The 24,541-nt window shown below is 43.3% G+C and overlaps 1 protein-coding gene across 3 annotated transcripts in view; it reads right to left on the bottom strand.

Moving 5' to 3' along the window:
• LOC137374438 (cilia- and flagella-associated protein 47-like) overlaps nt 1–24,541 on the bottom strand; it is a 777,638-nt gene that overhangs the window by 372,368 nt on the left and 380,729 nt on the right. For all 3 annotated transcript variants that reach the window (XM_068040550.1, XM_068040552.1, XM_068040551.1), the window contains 2 exons: nt 17,564–17,793; nt 13,831–14,014 (listed from right to left, as the gene is read on the bottom strand). In XM_068040550.1, coding sequence (XP_067896651.1) covers nt 13,831–14,014; nt 17,564–17,793 — 414 coding nt within the window. The remainder of the gene's footprint in view (nt 1–13,830; nt 14,015–17,563; nt 17,794–24,541) is intronic.

The raw sequence follows: 24,541 nt of genomic DNA, 5'->3' as shown, positions 1-24,541 counted from the left end.
TGGACTGAGAGGCAAGGTAAGTAACACTTCGAATATTTAAGTTTGGGTGCCCCAGCCAAGCAGCGGGGGGAACGCTCCAAGGTCACGCCACCACCAGTAAAATGGGGCAAGGCCGTCCCAGCGTCAGGGAGAGTGGCTGGCCTCTCCTGGAAGTATTTTCCGGGCCCCCCCGCCATGACCCTGGTAAAATCCAGCCCCATATATATTTAGTGCAAAATAATTAAAAGATCCTTTGTTCATATTATTAGACTTCATTGTATGAAAGACATGTGCCATTATGCCTTAATTGTGAGCTGCTGATCTCCCCCTTCCCCCTTAGGGATATGCCAATGTGACCACAGCTCTCATTAACATGCCAATGTGATGAGATTCCTCATTAACATATGTTCTCCCATGGGCACTAGCACGCATTGCAACTCGTGGCACGTCAGGGGGTACAAATGGAAAGGAGGCGACAGTATTCATGCCTGAAGGTGAGCCTCTATTGCATTCTCAGTGAGTGGATATCAGGGTGGCTGAAAATGTGCAATTATGAGGTTGTCTCTTGCCAACTTTGTGCATCTCTCAACCTGTCTGGTCTCCAGTCCCATGTCTCCAACATCCATGCTGCTTGCCCCTCGCCTTCCTCTGCATCCTCCTTGTCGGTGGATGAGAGTCACTCAAGTATCCCATCGTTATGTAGGGTCTCCCCCCACCTCTGCAGTGCTAGATTGTGCAACACTCAGCAGACCACCACAATATGCAAGACCCTCAACGGGACATACTGCATGGCTCCACCGGATCGATGGAAGCAGCTGAACCTCATCTTCAGTGACCCAAAGGCCAGCTCGATGGTTGCTCGGTTAAAGACGTGGCAATTGCTGTACCTCTCCTCTGCTGCCTTGCAGCCATGTCTTCAATGGATAGCCCTTGTCCCTGAGAATCCATCCCTGAAGACGAGCGAAGGGCCTAAAAAGCTGTGACACCTGGGACTGTTGAAGTATGTAGGCATCATGGCTGTTTCCCAGGAAGCGGGCACACACCTGCAGGAAACATTTCAGTGGTCACTGACTAATTGAACATTGATTGAATAGAAGCCCTTCCTGTTGATGAAGGTTGCTGGCTGGTCCATGGGAGCCTTGATGGCCACATGTGTGCAATCAGGGGACATCGTTGCAACCCCTCTTGAATAGGGCATTGGTCACCTCCTTGATGCAGTGGTAAGCTGCTGCCCGGGAGACCCTACACATGTCCCCGGTGGATCCCTGGAAAGATCCAGATGTGTAGAAGTTTAATGCAACGGTGATTTTCAGGACCACTGGCATAGGGTGACCCCCAAATCTTATAGGTCACAACGCATCCTGCAGCAGGGCACGCGAGTTTGTAACAGCCTCCCTGGAGAGCCGTAGTAATCTCTGACAGTGGTGTTTGGACATGTGGAGGTAGCTAATCCGAGTCCGGTACACTGTCTGGCACTGGTGGACACTTCTTGTCAAAGCCAGCTGCTATTGCTCTTGTCATGGAGCTTCACAGACAGGTGCAGCTGCCTCTTGGCTCTCTCTCCGTCGGAGGTGCCACATCACATCACGGGGGTCCAGAAATACAGGGCATACGACATCCATGCCAGGTAATCAATGGGCCTCCAGAGCGCTGTCGATACAGAGACGACCCTGTCTTGGGAACTGAGAATCTGTCAATTTTTTCGGCAGACCTCAGAGCCCAACCTTGGTGATGGTCCACCCTCTGTTCCAGCACTGTGAGCGACCAAATCCATTAAACAGCAAATTGTCAACTCTATACTGCCCCACCCCAAACCCACAATTAACCCCCTTGCAGAGCTCCCAGGACCCCGACCCCTTTGCAGAGCCCCCCCAGGACTCAGGACCCCCTTGCAAAGCAATACAGTTCCGCAATGGCCTCCAAACACCTCTCTTCCCCTATACAGTCATGCTCAACGCTGCTTACCCATCGTGGAAATGTGGTCTGACGCCTCGGTGCTGCCAGATTTTAATAGACATTAATCCGAACGCACGTGGGTGCCGCCTGCCATTCACAGAATCAAGCACCGATCATTAAATCAGAATTAATTATATTTAAATACATGTAAATCAGCACTTCAGCGATTTAAAATAACTTCCATTGCATTGCGGCAGCAATGCTGCCATTGTGCTTTCCCGCCACTGACAAAATCCGGAACCAACTTCATGATGCCAGGCAAACAGTTGTGATGCAATTCACCGTCCCCCCACGCCACCATACCCACCTTTGAAGGCCACATTAAATTCAGCCCTTAGTCTTTCTACAATAATATATAACAAAGACAAAAGGGTGATTATATACAAAATCGTGGAGAAAAGGATAGGGACCTGACTTGGAACACCAGTGAAGTTTCTGACTAGTAATGGAGAGGTATTTGCCAATAACGAGTTCAGACACGCGCGTGATAACATGAACATTATGGTCATGAATGCCGCAGGTGTAAGTCCTTTCAGCAATGGGCTCTGTGAAAGGAATCATGCAGTGAACAATGAAATGCTGCACAAAAGTTTAGCTGATCAACCAACTGCAAGTTGACTACCGCCCTGGCATGGGCAGTTTATGCAAAGAATTCACTCCAGATGGTTAAAGGCTATCGTTCCTATCAATTGGTCTATGGGCAAAATCCCAAATTGCCTTCAATGCTGAGCGATAGTCCTCCTGCTCCAGAAGGTACTACAATTAATTCAATTTTTATCTGACGATTTGAATGCTTTACATGCAGGGAGATGGGCTTTCATGAAGGCTGAGGTGTCTGAGAAAATTCAGAGAGCTCTGAGGCATCATATAAGACCATCCAAGACAGAATTTAATTCAGAAGTTTTGGTGCATTATAAAAGAAAGGGTCATAGGGAATCAGAAGGCCTTGGTAAGGTAATAGGTCGTGATGCTAAGACACTACTTATCAAACAAAAACAAGAAATGCTGGATTCACTCAGCAGGTCTGGCAGCATCTGTGGAAAGAGAAGCAGAGTTAACGTTTCGGGTCAGTGACCCTTCTTCGGAACTGACAAATATTAGAAAAGTCACAGATTATAAACAAGTGAGGTGGGGGTTGGGCAAGAGATAACAAAGGAGAAGGTGCAGATTGGACCAGGCCACATAGCTGACCAAAAGGTCACGGAGCAAAGGCAAACAATATGTTAATGGTGTGTTGAAAGACAAAGCATTAGTACAGATTAGGTGTGAATATACTGAATATTGAACAGCAGCAAGTGCAAACCTGAAGAAAAACAACCTGAAAAAAACAGTGGGTAAGCAAACTGAACAAACTAAGATGAAATGAAATAAATGCAAAAAAAATTGTAAAAAATGTAAAAAGGAATGTAAAAAAAAGGAAGAAAAAATAACTAAAAATGACTAAAAATGAAAGTAAAGTGGGGGGCTGTCATGCTCTGAAATTATTGAACTCAATGTTCAGTCCGGCAGGCTGTAGTGTGCCTAATCGGTAGATGAGATGCTGTTCCTCGAGCTTGCGTTGATGTTCACTGGAACACTGCAGCAATCCCAGGACAGAGATGTGAGCATGAGAGCAGGGGGGAGTGTTGAAATGGCAAGCAACCGGAAGCTCAGGGTCCTGCTTGCGGACTGAGCGGAGATGTTCCGCAAAGCGGTCACCCAGTCTGCGCTTGGTCTCCCCAATGTAGAGGAGACCACACTGTGAGCAGCGAATACAGTATACTACATTGAAAGAAGACATTGAAAGACTACATATCAAACATGTGTTACGGACAGAATTGAGAGAGAAGTGAAACCCCAGTACTTTTCCCTTTACTGTCAGTAATCAGTGTGTTTTTGACAAGGAAGAGATGTGTGTCTTCCTTAACCCCTGAGTGTATGGCCAATTTGAATAACCAGCAGCAGGCTTTTCATGGGTTTAAATAAAGAGGACTTTTTTTATTCACACGTTCAACTCGAAAGTTTAAAGCTATGTCACTCACTCACGACTCACATCCACGCACCTCTGAAAGAAAGCCATTGAAAAGTATAGTGCAATTTAACAAATTGTAAGCAAAGGAATATTTCATAAGTCACGTGATTTGGCTCATCTTGGGGAAAAGTCATGCGTTGTTGGCCCGGTAAAGAAGGCGGTTTCACTCCTGAAATGTAGTTAGGTGGATTCGATAGCCGGAGTTGTATATCCAAGTTGTTGCAGGATTCTCTTGAAGAGATGGATTTTCAGCAGGTCATGAAGTTAGTTGCTTGTAGACTTATTACTAGGAGGTTGGTTTTCTGTATGGTGGACTTGAAAGGGAGCAGGTTTGGAGACTTTAAGATGTTACAGCCTTCAGTTCTTTTAAGCCTTGTCTGCTTTCTGCTTTTTACTGCAGTCTGTATTTTAAAGATTTTTAAAAGAAGCTCAACATGACTGCCCGACCATGTGACTTCTCACAGTTCCTTTTCCAAATATGGTGGGGGTCTAGGTTGATTAGCCTCATCCAGTTTATTGGTCCAAGACATTCATCCTGAGGAGGGTTAAGACAATCACCTTCTTTGTTTCAGGAGAAAACCATTCAATTCAGGAATGTCTCCCTATGGTTTCAGGATGGGTGTTGATGACACCTTAGTCTGGAAGGTATTATTCTGTCTTTTCAGACAGTGAGTCAGTTCTTGAATACACAAGCCAAAAGTCAGCTAACCTTCAGTGGCCATCTTTGCAGCCCATGTCCACTTTTAATCTCCATTTGAAGCAAAAGGAAAATTCAGTTCCAGAAGATGCTATGCTGAATATAGTCCATGATTAACGTTATGAATAGGACATGCCTTTACTGGGCATAACACATGACAATCACACTGCTAAGCTTCATTCCTCATGATTAGAACCCTACCAAATACACGGCTTTAAAAAATGCGTCAGGGACCATGAAAATTCAGGTCCTCCATGAAATTGGTCATTTTGTGAACTTTGCGCATTTTATTAATTGACACAAAGTTCACCTTACTGATTGCTGGGCATGTTGCAAACATCATATGTTATAGTGATTGACACAAGGCTCAACTTGCTGACTGGTAGATGACGGAGGATTTTCAGTGCAGTTTTTAGAGAAGCAGTCTTAAGTATTAGCAGACAAGTTAGAATGCCAGAATAAGCAAATCAAAAATGACCAAACCCATTACAGCAGCACATTGAGCGAAAGAATTGGAAGGCAAATTCTGCATGCCGATGGTGGAATCTACCCTGCAATGTGAAAAATTGCCCAGGTATGACCTGTACACAAAAAGCAGGACAAGTCCAACCCGGCCAATTACCACCCCATCAGTCTACTCTCAATCATCAGTAAAGTGATGGAAGGTGTCATCAACAGTACCATCAAGCGGCACTTGCGTAGCAATAACCTGCTCAGTGACACTCAGTTTGGGTTCCGCCAGGGCCACTCAGCTCCTGACCACATTACAGCCTTGGTTCAAACATGGACAAAAGAGCTGAACTCAAGAGGTGAGGTGAGAGTGACTGCCCTTGACATCAAGGCAGCATTTGACCGAGTATGGCATCAAGGAGCCCTAGCAAAACTGAAGTCAATGGGAAACAGGGGGAAAACCTTCCGCTGGCTGGAGTCATACCTAGTGCAAAGGAAGATGGTTGTGGTTGTTGGAGGTCAATCATCGGAGCTCCAGGACATCACTGCAGGAGTTCCTCAGGGTAGTGTCCTAGGGCCAACCATCTTCAGCTGCTTCATCAATGACCTTCCTTCAATCATAAGGTCAGAAGTGGGGATGTTCGCTGATGATTGCACAATGTTCAGCACCATTTGTGACTCCTCAGGTATAGAAGCTGTCCGTGTAGAAATGCAGCAAAACCTGGACAATATCCAGGCTTGGGCTGATAAGTGGCAAGTAACATTCGCGCCACACAAGTGTCAGGCAATGACCATCTCCAACAAGAGAGAATCTAACCATCTCCCCTTGACATTCAACAGCATTACCATCGCTGAATCCCCCACTATCAACATTCTAGGGGTTACCATTGACCAGAAACTGAACTGGAGTAGCCATATAAATACCGTGGCTACAAGAACAGGTCAGAGGCTAGGAATCCTGAGGCGAGTAACTCACCTCCTGATTCCCCAAAGCCTGTCCACCATCTACAAGGCACAAGTCAGGAGTGTGATGGAATACTCTCCACTTGCCTGGATGGGTGCAGCTCCAACAACACTCAAGAAGCTCGACACCATCCAGGACAAAGCAGCTCGCTTGATTGGCACACCATCTACAAACATTCACTCCCTCCACCACCGACGCACAGTGGCAGCAGTGTGTACCATCTACAAGATGCACTGCAGCAATGCACCAAGGCTCCTTAGACAGCACCTTCCAAACCCGCGACCTCTACCAACTAGAAGGACAAGGGCAGCAAATATATGGGAACACCACCACCTGCAGGTTCCCCTCCAAGTCACACACCATCCTGACTTGGAACTATATCGCCGTTCCTTCACTGTCGCTGGGTCAAAATCCTGGAACTCCCTTCCTAACAGCACTGTGGGTATACCTACCCCAAATGGACTGCAGCGGTTCAAGAAGGCAGCTCACCACCACCTTCTCAAGGGCAATTAGGGATGGGCAATAAATGCTGGCCTGGCCAGCGTCGCCCACATCCCATGGATGAATAAAAAAAAAATACTGTTGTACAAGCTGCAATGTTTCATTGGCTGACACACAACGGATAATGGTTCAGCACCACTTGGAGCCTGAAAGCCATTGCAGCAGAGAGTATCTGACACCGCACTGCTGGAAAACGAACATGCAAAAAAACAAGCAACGATTTCATCTCTTTTTAAGAAGTTTACAGAGGGCTCAAAAAATTGTCAGTTGGTTACAATGAAATTTGTGGATGCTTCCACAAGCCCAAACATACCATTGGATAAACGAGATCACCCAAAGCTGCAGGTATTAATTCAACGTAATGTGCAAACTGGTGGTTGCTTGCCAAGTGCAGATAAACTTCCTACCAAAGCTTTTTGCTGCACATTGTGATAAAATTAAGTCTCAGATTAACACATGTGAGTCTTTAGCAATTATTGGTGATGAGTCCACTGATGAGCAAAACAACTATGTGCCACATGTTTTGTTTGATTTTATATCTGGTAAGGCTGAAGATGTACAGTCAGGAGAGCTAACAACAATGCTCGCCGATTAGAAACATAGAAACATAGAAAATAGGAGCAGGAGTAGGCCATTTGGCCCTTGAGCCTGCTCTGCCATTCATTATGATCATGGCTGATCATCCAACTCAGTAACCTGTTCCCCCTTTCGTCCATATCCTTTGATCCCTTTCGCCCCAAGAGCTATATCTAACTCCTTCTTGAAAACATACAATGTTTTGGCCTCAACTGCTTTCTGTGGTAGCGAATTCCACAGGTTCACCACGCTCTGGGTGAAGAAATTTCTCCTCATCTCAGTCCTGAAAAGTTGACCCCTTATCCTTAGACTATGACCCCTGATTCTGGACTCCCCCACCATCGGGAACATCCTTCCTGCATCTACCCTGTCAAGTCCTGTTGGAATTGTATAGGTTTCTATGAGATCCCCCCTCACTCTTCTGAACTCCAGCGAATATAATCCAAACTGACTCAATCTCTCCTCATATGTCAGTCCCGCCATCCCAGGAAGCAGTCTGGTAAACCTTCGCTGTACTCCCTCTATAGCAAGAACATCCTTCCTCAGATAAGGAGACCAAAACCGCACACAATATTCCAGGTGTGGCCTCACCAAGGCCCTGTATAATTGTAGCAAGACATCCCTGTTCCTGTACTCGAATCCTCTCGCAATGAAGGCCAACATGCCATTTGCCTTTTTTACCGCCTGTTGCACCTGCATGCTTACCTTCAGCGACTGGTGTACGAGAACACCCAGGTTTCGTTGCATATTCCCCACTCTCAGTTTATAGCTGTTCAAATAATAATCTGCCTTCCTGTTTTTGCTATCAAAGTGGATAACCTCACATTTATCCACATTATACTGCATCTTCCATGCATTTGCCCACTCACTCAACTTGTCCAAATCATCCTGAAGCCTCTCTGCCTCCTCCTCACAACTCATCCTCCCACCCAGTTTTGTGTCATCTGCAAATTTGGAGATATTACATTTAGTTCCCTCATCTAAATCATGTATACATATTGTGAATAGCTGGGGGCCTAGCACTGATCCCTGCAGTACCTCAGTTGCTTCATCAATGGCATTCCCTCCATCATAAGGTCAGAAGTGGGGGTGTTCGGTGATGATTACACAATGTTCAGCACCATTCGCAACTCCTCAGATACTGAAGTAGCCCATGTCCAGATGCAGCAAGACCTGGACAACATCCAGGCTTGGGCTGATAAGTGGCAAGTAACATTCACGCCACACAAGTGCCAGGCAATGACCATCTCAAATAAGAGAGAATCTAGCCATCTTCCCTTGATGTCCAATGGCATTACCATCATTGAATCCTCAACTATCAACATCCTGTGTGTTACCATTGATCAGAAACTGAACTGGACCAGCCACATAAGTACTCCGGCTACAAGAGTAGGTCAGAGGCTGGGAATTCTATGGCGACTAACTCACCTCCTGACTCCCCAATGCCTGTCCACCATCTACATTGCACAAATCAGGAGTGTGATGGAATACTCTCCACTTGTCTGGATGGGTGCTGCTCCAACAACACTCAAGAAGCTCAACACTATCCAGAACAAAACAGCTTGATTGAGTGTCACCCCATCCACCAACTTCAACATTCACTGCCTTCACCACAGAAGCACAGTGGCAGCAGTGTGTACCATCTACAAGATGCACTGCAGCAACTCATCAAGACTCCTTTGACAGCACCTTCCAAACCCGCGACCACTACCACCTGGAACGACAAGGGCAGCAGATGCGTGGGAACACCACCACCTGCACGTTCCCCTTCAAGCCACACACCATCCTGACTTGGAACTATATCACCGTTCCTTCACTGTTGCTGGGTCAAAATCCTGGAACTCCCTTCCTAACAGCACTGTGGGTGTACCTACACCCCAAGGACTGCAGCCGTTCAAGAAGGGAACTCACCATCATCTTCTCAAAAGCAAATAGGGATGGGCAATAAATGTTGGCCTAGCCAGTGACCCCCACATCCCATGAAAAAATAAAAAAAAAAGATTCTAGCTTGTCCCTTCGACTGATATCAGGCTAACCAGTCTGTAGTTCCCCATTTTCTCGCTCCCTCCTTTTTTAAATAGTGGGGTTACATTTGCTACCTTCCAATCTGCAGGAACCATTCTAGAATCTATAGAATTTCGGAAGATGACCACCAACGCAACCACTAGCTCTACGGCCACCTCTTTCAACATTCTGGGATGTAGATCATCAAGTCCAGGGGCTATACCAACTTTCAGTCCCATTAATTTCTCCAGTACTACTTTTTTACTCATACTAATTTCTTTTAGTTCCTCATTCTCGCTCGTCCCATGGTTCTCTAGTATTCATGGGAGGTTTTTTGTATCTTTCTCTGTGAAGGCAGACACAAAGTATTTGTTTAGTTTCTCTGTTATTTCGTTTATAAATTCTCCTGTCTCTGCCTGTAATGGACCCACGTTTGTCTTTGCTAATCTTTTTCTTTTCCTTTTTACATACTTGTAGAAGCTTTTACAGTCTGTTTTTATGTTTCTTGCTGGTTTACTTTCATCTTCTATTTTCTCTTTCTTTATCAGTTTCTTGGTCCTCCTTTGCTGAATTCTAAAATCCTCCCAATCCTCTGGCTTACTTTTTTTTTTATATAAGCCTCTTCCTTTGATTTAATACAATCTTCAACTTCCCTTGTTGGCCATGGTTGGAGTACCTTTCCTGTTGGGGTTTTGTGCTTCAAAGGAATGTAAATTTGTTGTAAACTATTTATTAATTCTTTAAATGCTAGCCATTGCCTGTCTACCATCATACCTTTTAATGTATTTTCCCAATCTACCACAGCCAATTTGCCCCTCATACCTTCATAGTTTCCTTTGTTTAGATTTAAGAACTAGTCTCGGATTGAACTACATCACTTTCAAACTTAATGTCAAATTCTATCATATTATGGTCACTCTTCCCTAGAGGGTCCTTTACAATGAGATTGTTAATTAGCCCTTTTTCATTGCACAATACCGGATCTAAAATAGCCCATTCTCCAGTTGGTTCCTCAACATACTGTTCTAGAAAACCATCTCGTATACATTCCAGGAATTCATCCTCCACACCATTTGTGCTAATTTGGTTTACCCAGTCTATATGTAGATTGAAGTCCCCCATGATTACTGTCCCTTGCTGTTTCTTAGCTCTACCCAAACTGATTCTTGATCTTCCAATCTAAGATCTTCTCTCACTAATGTACTGATATCATCCTTTATTAACAGCACTACCCTACCTCCTTTTCCTTTTTGCCTATCCTTCCTAAATGTCAAATATCCTTGGACATTCAGTTCCCAGCCTTGGTCACCCTACAGCCACGCCTCCGTAATGGCAATCAGATTATATCTGTTTTCTTCCATTTGTGCCGTCAATTCATTCATCTGCCATTTTGTGAATGCTGTGTGCATTCAGATAGAGTGCATTTAATTTTGTCATTTTAGCCTTATCTGCTGGCGCATGCTTAAGTTTGTATACTCTGTCCCTTCCTGCCACACTCAGATTATCAATTCCCTTATTGCTACCTTGCTCTCTTGCCTTGCCTTGCTTTCTCTCTTTAATTTATCAGAGCAAGGCCATTTAGGAGAGAAATTAAGTGTTAAACACAAAGAGAAGTAAAAATCTGGAATTCTCTGTCCCAAAAAGCTGTGGATGCTAGCTCAGTTGAAAATTTCAACACTGAGATCAATAAGATTTTTGTTAGACAAGGATATCAGGGATATAGATCAAAGGCAGGTAAATGGAATTGTGGTACAGATCAGCCACGGCCTACTTGAATGGCAGATCAGGCTTGGAGGGCTGAATGGCGGAGCAGGCTCGAGGAACTAAATGGCCTACTCCTGTTTCTATGCTTTTTGAAAAGCTCTAACAATCTTTTCATTCACTAGCCAAGAAGATTATCTTTGAGAAGGGAAGGTATGTTCACCTAACCTTCAGGTCTTCGGAAACAGTGGTCCTGAGTTAATGAAGCAGCAAACAGGACGCCACATGTAATAGATTTTGAATGGTCCTAAGTGATGGAAGGTGCTGCTGTAACTTGAAAGGTAGAGTTGTCAGTATTAGCTAAATCCTGGATATGACCTGTAAATGTGAGGTGCCCACTTGTACCAAAACCATAAATTTAGTTCAAAGGGGAAAGCTGCATCTATTACATGGACTATAGAGGACAGCCTATACATATTAATATTCTTCTTCTTCTTCTTTGGCCTCCTTATCTCGAGAGACAATGGATAAGCGCCTGGAGGTGGTCAGTGGTTTGTGAAGCAGCGCCTGGAGTGGCTATAAAGGCCAATTCTAGTGACAGGCTCTTCCACAGGTGCTGCAGAGAAATTTGTTTGTCGGGGCATATATTAATATATTCATCTGTTTTTCTATATTTCTCTTCTTTTTCTCAATTCATCACTCTGTCTTTGCATTTCATGTGACTGTGGAATTTGGAAACAGTTTCACTTGCTTTCTGCCATTGGTGAGTAAAAGAAACCAACAGGCAGCTATAGAGGGAGGGTTCCATAATTCTGGACGAGGGCTTTCACTTCCACTATGACTTCTGGAAAGCCCTGCCTCAACAGCATAAATTAATATATGCTGGAGACTGTGATCCTCAAATGATTGCAATCTTGAAACACAGGAGAATATGTAGTCCTAGCTAAAGATTTTACCATGAGAAGTAGTACTGGGTCCTTTGCATATACTGGCTTTGCACTGGACAGATAAATCTGAAAGACTTGATGGTGGATCAAATTTGCACTGATTTTATTTTTTATTTATTGAGGCAACAACTAAAATAGGTAAAATAAAATTAATATAAGGCCTTAAGACAATGTTAAAAGGTTTTCAGACTCCTGAAATATTTCTCCAATCATTGAGCTAATGAATCATTTTTCTTCCATAGAAAAAGAGTAGGTGAGTAGTAGTGCTACGAAGAGCTGGCACAGGTATGATGGGCAGAATGACCTCCTTTTGTGCTGTATGATTCTATAAGCCTAGGCCTTTGATGGACATTTGGTCTGTGCCTATTAGCTTTTGCAAACCTGCCTGTGCTCTCATCTTCTGCAACCTGCTGCGTATTACTCATCATTGAACTTCACTCTCACCTACCACATGAAATAATTCTACTGTAAGAACCACACATAGTGTGAAGATTCAATTCACACTTGAACCGACACTGCCCTTTATAAATATCATATTATAACTCAATGGAGGGAATTATTCTCCACGAGCCATCTGAAATCAGGTGAAGTCACAATGGAGAATATCAGAAGGTTACACTTACTACCCAGACTAGGATTTCCCTAACTCCACCCCTGTCACCGCTGGGTCTGCTGCTGCCTGCTCCTTTCCCACCCACCGCATTAACGCGCTTTCTGGATCCTAGCACCACTTTCCACATGGTGATAGACCCCAAGAAGCTGCAGGACATCCTCAGAGCTCCCCAAATGGGAGGAGAGGGCTTTGTAGCACCAGCTTCTTCATCCAGTTGGCAGCTGAAGCTTACCTGCTGAAGGACTCAGTCTTCTCTAAGATCTTTAATAGGGGCATTCTTTTCAATTTTTTGGATGGGGGGAGGAGCTTCTGTCACTTTAATGTTCCTCACCGCCTATTTTGGCGATATAGTGGCAACCCTGATGCAACACCATCAGGATTTGGATCTTTTTCCCCTCTTGATGGCAGAATCTCAGCAGGAGCCTGCCATGCAGCTATAATGAATTTGACCAGGGCATGCACAGAGAGGACAGGGGGAAGCACTACACTACACCATCGAAACTCCGCTTCGCAAAGAATTCACCCTCACTATGTCTAGCACAGCATTGTCCATGATTGAGTCACAAAAGGATGATTAAAAACTACCATAATTTTTATTTCCTACCTTTGATTAGTATAAAGTTTCTTGGAGAAAAATTGAGACACTGGTTTAAGATCTTACTTTATGACATTTGAACAATTTAAACAGCCTTAATGAGTCAATTAAACTGCTGAGTTTAAAATCCAATAAAGCTGTTGACAGTAGTTTAAAGCAACTAAACTCTTCTAAAACTGTTGTGGTAGCTGAGATGCCAGAAAAGAAATAAAATTAAGTTCACTTACCAACCATTGATAAATGCAATCATGATATGCAGAGAACATAAGCAGCAAATGCAGCAAAAAGTCAAGTATTTTAAGATAATAAAATATTGTGTATTGTTTTTTAACACGTGTTCTGTGCATCTAGGTAATCAGTGAATAATACCACAAGTGAAGATGTTTACATAAAGCTAATACTACAAGAACAGAGAATATCATGAATTAAATAAACAAAATGGTATTACTTACATGAATGTAGGTCTTATGAGAATTACATAATTAAAAAGCAAAAATTGCAGGTATTTCAATGAAAATTGTCAAAACAACACTTCCAGTTGCAAGATGAATTCATTGAAACACAGGACATATTTTCAATCCATGCCAATTTGTTACAAATAATTTCCACTGCACATGGTTAAGCCTTTTAAATGCTGCCCATGAGGAAAGTTAGAAACAAAACTACTGCATGAAAATATAACTAAAGCATTCCATTTCCGTAGTAAATTTATTTTGTATGTCATAAATGGTAAATAGTAATTGATATCCAGTAATTATAGATCAAAATTTATGTAGTAAATTGTCTAAATAATCCACACAATAAGCCTGAGTGGCAAAATATATTTCATACATTACCCATTTCACTCAAGTTCAGACTTCCACATGTCTGCTGTGACTTGGAATTCACCCTATGCACTTGGGATACAGGAATCAATATTTTATCTGGACTTTCAAAGTTCTTTGGCATGGATACTTCTACAGTGTAGTCAATATTTTTTGGCCCTGTGCAATCTGTTCCAGTGGAGAGAGGCATCTTTTTCTGTTCAAATAAAGTCATTTATTATAAATCATTTGGAATATCTATATGAACTATATTCACAAGTTTTCTCACAACAAAATGAAACATTTTGTGAATTCTATATTTATGATATTAACTTTTTCTTTTCTCTTTTGTCATAGTACAGAAAAAATTAAAAAAAAATTCTCATCAATGGTCCAGCTGTTTTGATAAAACAGCCCTATAAAATAGACATTCAAGTGTAAATTCATTTGGGCCTCATCTTTGCTCTCTTAAAGTCCAAGGGACGTAGAATTGAATGCTTATGGCATACAACTTGTTCAGCTATGCATCGCCAGATCTAGCTGGACCACATCAAGTATTATCGGAGCCACCTCTCCTCCTCTGCCAAAACTGCTCACTACTCAAGGATCATCCAGGAATGTCAAAAATAATCCCCGACTTCTTTCTCCACTACCAACCATCTCTTTAAACCCCTCTCCCCTGCCCCCCTCCAGCAACAAGTGCAAGGAGCTCATGGACTTCTTTGTCACCAAGAATGAGACTATTCAATCAGCTTCTTCTGCTGTATCCCTCCCTTCCCATTACCCACCAACCAAACAGCCCTCATTGATCCCCTGCCCTAGCCCAGAACTCTCATTTTCCTCTAGACACTCTTCTATCTTCCTTCATGTCCTCTCCAAGCTTATCTTGTCCATGAGACTCATCTTCTTTGCTCTCGATCCTATTCCCAGTAAACTACTGTCCACCCAACATTCCTTTCTGGTCCCATGCTAGCTGATATTGTAAACAGTTCCCTCTCCTAAGGTACTAGGCCACTCCCTTTCAAATCTGCCACATCATCCCCCTTCTCAAAAACAAAAAAACTTGACCCCACTGTCCTTGCAAACCACTGCCCCATGTTAAACCTCCCTTTCCTCTACAAAATCTATGAACATGTTGTCAGTTCCCAAATCCATGTCCATCTTTCCTACTCCATCTTTGAACCTCTCCAGCTTTCCTTCACTGTCTCAACCCTAATCGAAGTCACAAATGGCATCCTATGTGAGTGTGACTTTGGTTTACTATCAATTATGATTCTCTCAACCTGCCCGCAGCCTGGACATGGTTAACTACACTATCCTTCTCCAACAACATTCCTCCAATGCCCAACTGAGTACAATGGCCCTTGCCTAGTTCTAATCTTAGCTATCCAGAGAGAGCCAAATAATCTCCAACAATGGCTTCTCTTCCCTGCCCCACCTTGTAAACAAACCCCCACCTCAGATCTATTCTTAGCCCCCTGTTAATTGACATCTGCATTCTGCCCCTTGGCAACATTATCTGAAACCACAATCAGGTACCACATGTACGACACCCAGCTCCACAACACCACCACTTGTCTCAGTGTCTCTATACTGTCAAAGTGCTTGTCCAACATCCAATCGAAACCTCTTCCTATTAAATATTAGGGAGACAGAACCCATTGTCTTCCGTCCCAGCCACAAATTCCATTCATTCATCACTAATTCCATCCCTTCCTTCCTCTCCTGGCCAACGTCGAAGGCTGAACCAGACTATTTGCAACTTCCGCATCCTATCCGACTCTGAGCTAAGCTTCAAATGCCATATCCATCGCAAAGACCACCAACTTCCAGCTCCACAATATAGCCCATCTCTGCCCTTCTTTCAGTCCATCTTTGCTGAAACCCTCATCCATGCTCTTGTTACCTCTAGACTCGACAATTCAAATACTTTAGCAAGCCTCCCATCTTCCACCCTCCAGAAACTTGAGCTCATCCAAACTTCGACTACCTGTATCCTAACTTGCACCAAGTGCCATTCATCATCACCCCTGTGCTTGCTGACCTACACTGGCTCCCGGTCCAATGTGTCCTGATTTTAAAATTCTCAAACAATAGATTTCATGCTGTGTAACTCTGGCACTTGTCCACAGACTCACTTTTGTGGTTTGGTTATAAATGGAGTTCCCATCCTCGTATTTTTGCTTGGCATTTTATTCCCCCCGCCCACCAGCCACCATCCTGCCATCCCACAACCTTGGCAAAAGCTGACAAATATCAGTAATCTATTTTGAATCTTTATTTGCCCCCTATGGCATCACTTACCTTTAAATGGGCACATTCCTTTAAGAGTTGCTAATCAGATTTGTTATATCGCTCATTAGGCCAGCTGCAAGATTAAACCTTAACTGGGTACTTATACTACTCATTCAAAAATTTGACACCACAATTGCACAGACTTAGTCCAGAGCATTTTGGAATTTTGGGCACTGTTCATGATACCCCATTACAGTAGGAGCAATCGGGCAATCGAAAGGATAAAGTGAAGAGTCACTGGAATGATACCAGGAATGAGAACTTTTAATTATGAAGAAAGATTCCAAAAACTGGGGCTTTTTTTCACTGGAACAAAGAATTTTAAGAAGGCATATAACATATTTCCAAAATCTGAAAGGTTTTGAGATGGTAAACAGCGAAAGGTTGTTTCAATTGGATGTGTTCAGATTTAGAATTATCAGTAGAAGAATGAAGGGGAGTATTAGAAGAAATTATTGCACACAACATGAAACGCTTCACCACTATTACTTATTAAGACACAGACATAGCAAATTCAAAGGGATAGGACAAATACTTTAAAAGTCAAAAATATAAAAAGTAAATGGAAATGGAATCGATAGTTGAAGAGCTAGTGCAATGGACTGAATGGCTTCCTTCTTGCTGTAAATTCTGTGATCCCTCAGATTATCAGGGTCCTTCTGAGGACATGGCAATTGCTGGTTACAATGGGATTACAACAGTCATCAACATTAGTCTATGTAAGTCAATCTATGTACATATTTGTCAACATCGACCTTTTAACAACACTGGCTGGTAACAAAGAAACTACTCAATCTCACCACAGACCACAGGTGAATCTGTGAAAGGTGCCACCAATTGATGACAATCAACACAGACAGTGCATCAGTGGTGAATTCATGGGCATCCTATCTTGAGGCAGCCAGAAACCAAGCTGTTCTACGACTAACAGCAGTTTATGAGCATTAATAGAGTCCTTACACTCATTTGGTGTCAATCTGGAAGAGAGAAATACTATAGCACAACACTCCCAAAATTTCTCTTCATTAATAAGTCATTTGATTGGGCATTAATGTTAATTGTGGGAATAAATTGTGAGTTATAAATTGAAAATACCACAGAGAATAGAGAGGAAGTTGTATTATGCCTCAAAGAAAAATATCCATCATGTCTATCCACAGTGCTGGAAACCTAATAACATTTTTTCACTCAAGTAACAAAAAAATTGAGCATCATGTTTTATTTAGAAAGGTGTAATTGAATGAACTTAGCTAAGATGATCAGAACAACACTATAGAGCTATCTACAATGATTGTAGGGAACAAAAAGTAGTAGATCTCCACAAACAATCTGTAACAGGCACCCCACCCCACCGTCACTGTTGTCAAAAATGTCTACTATTCTTCCTGCTCACCAGTATGCTGTTAACATTTCAAGATGAACAGCTTTAGAGCTGAGAAGTGTTTTGTGATAACATGACAGATGTTCCTACCTGGGTGCAACAAGGGCCAACAGCTGCAACTGAAGCTCGGACACTGCTGCTTTCCAGTGTTCCAGCGATCTTTCTGCGTTTGTATTCCGTTTGCGACATCTGCTGCTGTCCTACAGTTGCCAGAGCTTTCTCTCTGGCTTCATTGACCAATGGGATTTTCAGTTCTTGATCAAAGGTATGAGTGTTATTACATCTATAGTATAGAATAATTTGTGCTGCTTTCTTGTTACCTACAACAACAAAAAAATCTTTTTTTAAACAAAGTAGAGTTCTTAGTGAATGTTATAGAAATCTAAGTTTAGAAAACTTCAGTAACAGAAAAAAAAATCAGTGGCCCAACAAATCTGCCTGTCTTAAATTGATCTTAACCTTAGCTTTATACCTCCTCATCACACCTGTCAATCCCTCTTTTCAAGAAACGTATCTTCCAAATGTCCATGGAAGTTTGCAAGGAAGAGCATATAGGATGACCATATAATTTTGCCGAGAAATGGTCCCATCTAAAGTTCTCTGTGGAGCAGTCTAGATTCAAGTTTTGCTATAACAATTACTTGCATTTATTTAGCAAAAAAAGGTTCCAATACACTTCACAAATAAGCTAAGGAAAACCAACACTAAGTCCTGAAGAGAGAGATTAGGAGGGCTTACCAAAAACCACCTATGAGGATGGATTTTGAGGCGGTTTTTAAAAGGTGAAAAGAGATTTGGAGCAGCAGAGAGATCTAGAGAGGGAGCTCCAGAGAGCAGTAAAGTCAGCAGTTGAGGAATCTGTAAGTGGTAGGATTAAGGGAGATAAGTTGCAAAAAAGGCTGAAATCATAGGAACAAAACTTTTGAGTGGGTATAAAGTTTGAGGAGACTGTAGCAGTTGAAGCTGTAGAGGGATTTATAGATCATAACAAAGATGTTAAGTTGAATGCATGGGGGAAAAGGAACCAATATAGGTCAATAGAGGCAAGGATGATGGGTAATTACAATGGACAAGATACGTGTGGTACAATTTTGGATGGCGCAGTGGTTAGCACCACAGCCTCACAGCTCCAGTGACCCGGGTTCAATTCTGGGTACTGCCTGTGGGGAGTTTGCAAGTTCTCCCTGTGTCTGCGTGGGTTCCCTCCGGGTGCTCCGGTTTCCTCCCACAGCCAAAAGACTTGCAGGTTGATAGGTAAATTGGCCATTATAAATTGCCCCGAGTATAGGTAGGTGGTAGGGGAATATAGGGACAGGTGAGGATGTGGTAGGGATATGGGATTAGTGTAGGATTAGTATAAATGGGTGGTTAATGGTCGGCACAGACTCGGTGGGCCGAAGGGCCTGCTTCAGTGCTGTATCTCTAAATCTAAAAAAAAAATCTAAAACGTTGGAGTTTATGTCGGTTGGAGACCAGCAAAAGGAAAGTTGGAGGTGAGACAGCATGTACAAGGGTTTAAATGGCAGAGTAGTTGAGGTCAGAGTGAAGGAGGACAATTTTGCAGCAGTGGAATTGAACAATCTAGGTGATGAATACAAATCAGGGTTTAAAGTTAACTCTGGGTCAAACAGGATATCAAGATTGCAAATGGTTGAATTGAGCCTGAGTGTGTGTCCAGGAAGGAGGGATGGAATCAGTGTCAAGGAGTGTGATTTGTGACAGGGCCAAAGATGATGGTGTTGGTCCTCCTAATTTACAACATGTAAGAGTCAATTTTCCTCCGGTTATCCCATACCAGACTATGCGTGGCAATGTCATGACAAGAAAATGGATAATTGGGCTATGAGGTCAGATAGATATTCCCCAGTTTCCTTTGATTTACCTTTTTGACACAGAAAGACATTTTCAGAGCCTTATGTGATAGAATAAAAAGTATATTGTCAGTGAAAGAAATTAGCTTGATGGGCTGAATGGCCTTTCCTTTTCTCTGATGCTCTTACCTGGTCAATTTCTGATGATACCAAATTTATTTTTGAATTCGTTTTTTTTTAAATTATTAATGCTATTAATTTAGAAGCAACTGTTCAGCTCCAATGAAGGAATGAATGGATAGCAAACAACAGAGCATTATATAAATCCATACTTTCTCCTCTGTAGATGGATTATTTAAAATGAAAGTTAAACATGAATCCAGTCTGTTCACTATACTTACATCCCACCTCTTTGAATTGATACTTAAGGCATAAGAGTCACCAGATTTCACTAACATATGACAATTATTTTAATGTATTCAGTTTGTTGTGAAGAGGCTTATAATGATTTTGATTTATTGAAAATGAATATATCTTTGTGGAGAGAATAATGAATAATGATTATAAAGAAATCATTTAATACTTAGTTACATAAAATGCAGCCGTTAAACTCAAGCAGCTTATTGTTACCTAAATATTGTTGTCAGCAATCACTTCCCCACAGTCAGGTTATCAGTTATGGCTGTTTAATTAATATTACATTAAAACATTAATAGCCATGAAGCTTTGCTTAGTGAAGGAACAATTATTTTTTTTTCACTGAGATTATTACAAGATATCTAGAATTTGATAAGCAGTTGAAAACCAGAAAGTTACTTTTTTTTTAAATCACCAAGTGACCACTGAGCTAAAGCCGGCACACGGCACAGTGGCGCAGTGGTTAGCACTGCAGCCTCACAGATCCAGTGACCCGGGTTCAGTTCTGGGTACTGCCTGTGCGGAGCTTGCAAGTTCTCCCTGTGACCGCGTGGGTTTCCGCCGGGTGTTCCGGTTTCCTCCCACAGCCAAAGACTTGCAAGTTGCTAGGTAAATTGGCCATTGTAAATTGCCCCAAGTGTAGGTAGGTGGTAGGAGAATTGAGGGAACGTGGGGATGCGGTAGAGAATATGGGGTTAATCTAGGATTAGTATAAATGGGTGGTTGTTGGTCGGCACAGACTTGGTGGGCCGAAGGGCCTGTTTCAGTGCTGTATCTCTCTCTCTCTCTCTCTCTCTATAAAAACATACACTATAGAATTGTAATTTTAAGGCACTGAAGTTCCAGCTAGTCCCAAAGCTTTGAACATCCAGAACTAAGTAAATAAAGATACCCACTCATCTCACTGGCTGCTAACAGGACAGGATAACTGGATAGTTCATGCACATAGGTCTTCTCTGGCTAAGGAACTCAACACAATTTGTCTCCATGCGGCTGCTTTTAGAAATAAATAGGAATATTTCCTCTCGAAAATTATACAAAGCTACCTTTTTTTTTAGCTTTTTGGGAATCACTTTGAAAATACTTGTATATTATATCAAGTGATATTTCACTTTAATATACAACTCGTTCCTGCACATTTGCAAATATTAAAATAACAAGCACTTTAACTTGCAAAACAAAATTACATTATATACAGTACGTGTAGCAAAAATATTTTAGTAAGTTAAATTTGATCTATCTCAAGTGATAAAGAATATACTATGGGGTAAAAAGTAACCCTGGGCTGCAGCGTAAAACATATAACAGTGAATCACCAGGATCACCAATCACTCAGGAGACTGAGTGAGACCAGCTGTGTTTATAAAGAGCAGCGACAGCGGGAAAGAAGGAGACTGAGTGAGACCAGCAGTGTTTAAAAAGAGCAGCGACAGCGGGAAAGACTGAGTGAGACCAGCGGCATTTAAAAAGTGCAGCGGGAGTGGGAAAAAAGGAGACTGAGTGAGACCAGCGGTGTTTAAAAAGAGCAGCAGGAGCGGGAAAGAAGGAGACTGAGTGAGACCGGTGTTTAAAAAGTGCAGCGGGAACAGGAAAGAAGGAGACCGAGTGAGACCAGCGGTGTTTAAAAAGAGCAGTGGCAGGGAGAAAGAACGAGACTGAGAGAACAGCGGTGTTTATAAAGAGCAGCGACAGCGGGAAAGAAGGAGACTGAGTGAGACCAGTGGTGTTTAAAAAGTGCAGCGACAGCAGGAAGGAAGGAGACTAAGTGAGACCGGTGGTGTTTAAAAAGAGCAGCAACAGTGGGAAAGAAGGAGACTGAGTGAGACCGGTGGTGTTTAAAAAGAGCAGCAACAGTGGGAAAGAAGGAGACTGAGTGAGACCGGCGGTGTTTAAAAAGAGCAAGGCAGCGGGTAAGCAGGAGACTGAATGAAACCAGCGGTGTTTAAAAAGAGCAGCGGCAGCACGTCTGAGTTTTGGAAAAAAAAAGCCAACAGTGACATCAGAGGAGAGCTGCAAGGTGATTGGTTGGTGAGTAGCAGCTGTTAGAATATCTTTTAAAAAAAGGGGTAAGTTTTTTTTGTTGAAAATAAAATCTCTGGTGATAAGGTCAGTACTACTAAAGTGTTTTTTTTTAAGGACTTTGGATTGATGTGGGTAGAACAAGGCCCCTAGTATAATTAGTATTTTTTAATTAAGGGGGTAACTAATTAATCTAAGGGTAAGTCATGACAGGAGAGCTCAGCCTCGTGATATGTTCCTCCTGTGCTATGTGGGAAATCAGGGACGCTTCCAGTGACCCTGATGACCATGTGTGCAGGAGGTGTATCCAGCTGCAGCTACTGGTTACCCGCATTACGCAGCTGGAGCTGTGGGTGGATTCACTGTGGAGCATCCGCGATGCTGAGGAAGTTGTGGCTAGCACGTTTAGTGAGGTGGTCACACTGCAGGTAATGGCTGCACAGGCAGAAAAGAGATGGGTGACCACCAGACGGAGTAGTAGGCGCAGGCAGGTAGTGGAGGAGTCCCCTGTGGCCATCCCCCTCTCAAACAGATATACAGCTTTGGATACTATTGCGGGGGTGACCTCCCAGGGGAAAGCAGCAATGGCCAGTTAGTGGCACCATGGAGGGCTCTGCTGCACAGCAGGGGAGAAAAAGGGTTCGAAGAGCTATAGTGATAGGGGATTCTATTGTAAGGGTTGCAGATAGGCGGTTTTTATTTTTATTTATTTTAGAGATACAGCACTGAAACAGGCCCTTTGGCCCACTGAGTCTGTGCCAATCAACAACCACCCATTTATACTAACCCTACAGTAATCCCATATTCCCTACCACCTACCTACACCAGGGGCAATTTACAACGGCCAATTTACCTATCAACCTGTAAGTCTTTGGCTGTGGGAGGAAACCGGAGCACCCGGCGCAAACCCACGCGGTCACAGGGAGAACTTGCAAACTCCGCACAGGCAGTACCCAGAATCGAACCTGGGTCCCTGGAGTTGTGAGGCTGCGGTACTAACCACTGTGCCACAAACGAGACTCCAGGATGGTATGTTGCCTCCCTGGTGCTAGGGTCAAGGATGTCTCGGACCGACTGCAGGACATTCTGAAAGGGGAGGGTGAGCAGCCAGGGGTCGTGGTCCATATTGGTACTAATGATATAGGCAGGAAAAGAGATGAGGTCCTGCAAAGTGAATATAGGGAGCTAGGCAGAAGGTTAAAAAGCAGGACCTCTAGGGTTGTAATCTCAGAATTACTGCCTGTGCCACGTGCTAGTGAGGGTAGGAATAGGAGGATTAGGCAAATGAATGCGTGGCTGAAGAGCTGGTGTAGGCGGGAGGGCTTCAGCTACTTGGATCATTGGGATCTCTTCTGGTGCAGAGGTGACCTGTACAAGAAGGACGGGTTGCATCTAAACTAGAGGGGGACCAATATCCTTGCAGGGAGGTTTGCTAGCACTACTCGGCAGGGTTTAAACTAGTCTTGCCGGGGGGTTGGACCCAAAGTAGTAGTCTCTCAGATGAGATAGTTGAGGCAAATGTAGAGGTTAAAGCAAGCAAGTCCAGTAGGCAGGCCGAGCAGGGGCAGGACAGGGACCGTGGAAGGTCTGGTCGGCTAAACTGCATTTACTTTAATGCAAGAAGCCTTACAGGTAAGGCAGATGAACTCAGAGCATGGATCGGTACATGGGATTGTGATATTATAGCTATTACAGAAACGTGGTTCAGTGATGGGCAGGACTGGCAGCTCAATGTTCTGGGGTACCGATCTTTCCGGCGTGACGGAGGTGGAGGTAAGAGAGGAGGAGGAGTTGCACTATTGATTAGGGAGGACATCACGGCAGTACTTAGAGAGGATATCCCAGGGGGAATGTCCAGCGAGGCCATATGGGTAGAATTTAGAAATAAGAAAGGGGTGATCACTTTGATGGGATTATACTATAGGCCCCCGGATAGTCAGAGGGAAGTGGAGGAGCATATATGTAGGGAAATCACAAATAGGTGCAGGAATTATAGGGTTGTCATTGTAGGTGATTTTAACTTCCCTAATATTGACTGGGACTGCCTTAGTGCTAAGGGATCAGATGGGGAAGAATTTGTTAAGTGTGTCCAGGATAGTTTCCTGAACCAGTGTGTGGATGGCCCTACTAGAGAAGGGGCTACACTCGACCTCCTGTTAGGAAATGAGGATGGGCCGGTGGTTGATGTGTCAGTGCGGGAGCACTTTGGGACCAGTGACCATAACTCTATTAGCTTCAAGATAGTTATGGAAAAGGATAGGACTGGTCCTCAGGTTGAAGTCCTAAATTGGGGGAAGGCTAATTTCGATGGCATCAGACAGGAACTCTCAAAAGTTGAATGGGAGAGGCTGTTTACAGGTAAAGGGACGTTTGGCAAGTGGGAGGCTTTTAAAAGTGAGATAGGAAGAGTTCAGGGCCGGCATGTTCCTGTTAGATGGAAGGGCAACGCTGGTAAGTTTAGGGAACCTCGGTTGACGAGAGATATTGAGGGTCTGGTCAGGACAAAGAAGGAGGCATATGTCAGGTATAGGCAGCTAGGATCGAGTGAGTCCCTCGAGGAGTATAGGGGATGTAGGACTGCACTTAAGAAGGAAATTAGGAGGGTGAAAAGGGGCCATGAGATTTCCCTGGCAGATAAGATAAAGAAGAATCCTAAAAGATTCTATCAGTATATTAAGAGTAAAAGGGTAGCTAGGGAGGGAGTAGGTCCCCTTAAGGATCAGTGTGGCAATCTATGTGTGGAGCCACGGGAAATGGGCGAGGTCTTAAATGAATATTTCTCGTCCTTATTTACCGTGGAGAAGGTCATGGAAGCTAGTGA

This window comes from Heterodontus francisci, chromosome 10 (genome assembly GCF_036365525.1).
Source record: "Heterodontus francisci isolate sHetFra1 chromosome 10, sHetFra1.hap1, whole genome shotgun sequence".
In the NCBI taxonomy this organism is placed as follows: Eukaryota; Metazoa; Chordata; class Chondrichthyes; order Heterodontiformes; family Heterodontidae; genus Heterodontus; species Heterodontus francisci.
Note: the sequence above shows the minus strand (reverse complement) of the source record. Positions and strands in the feature narration are given on the sequence as shown.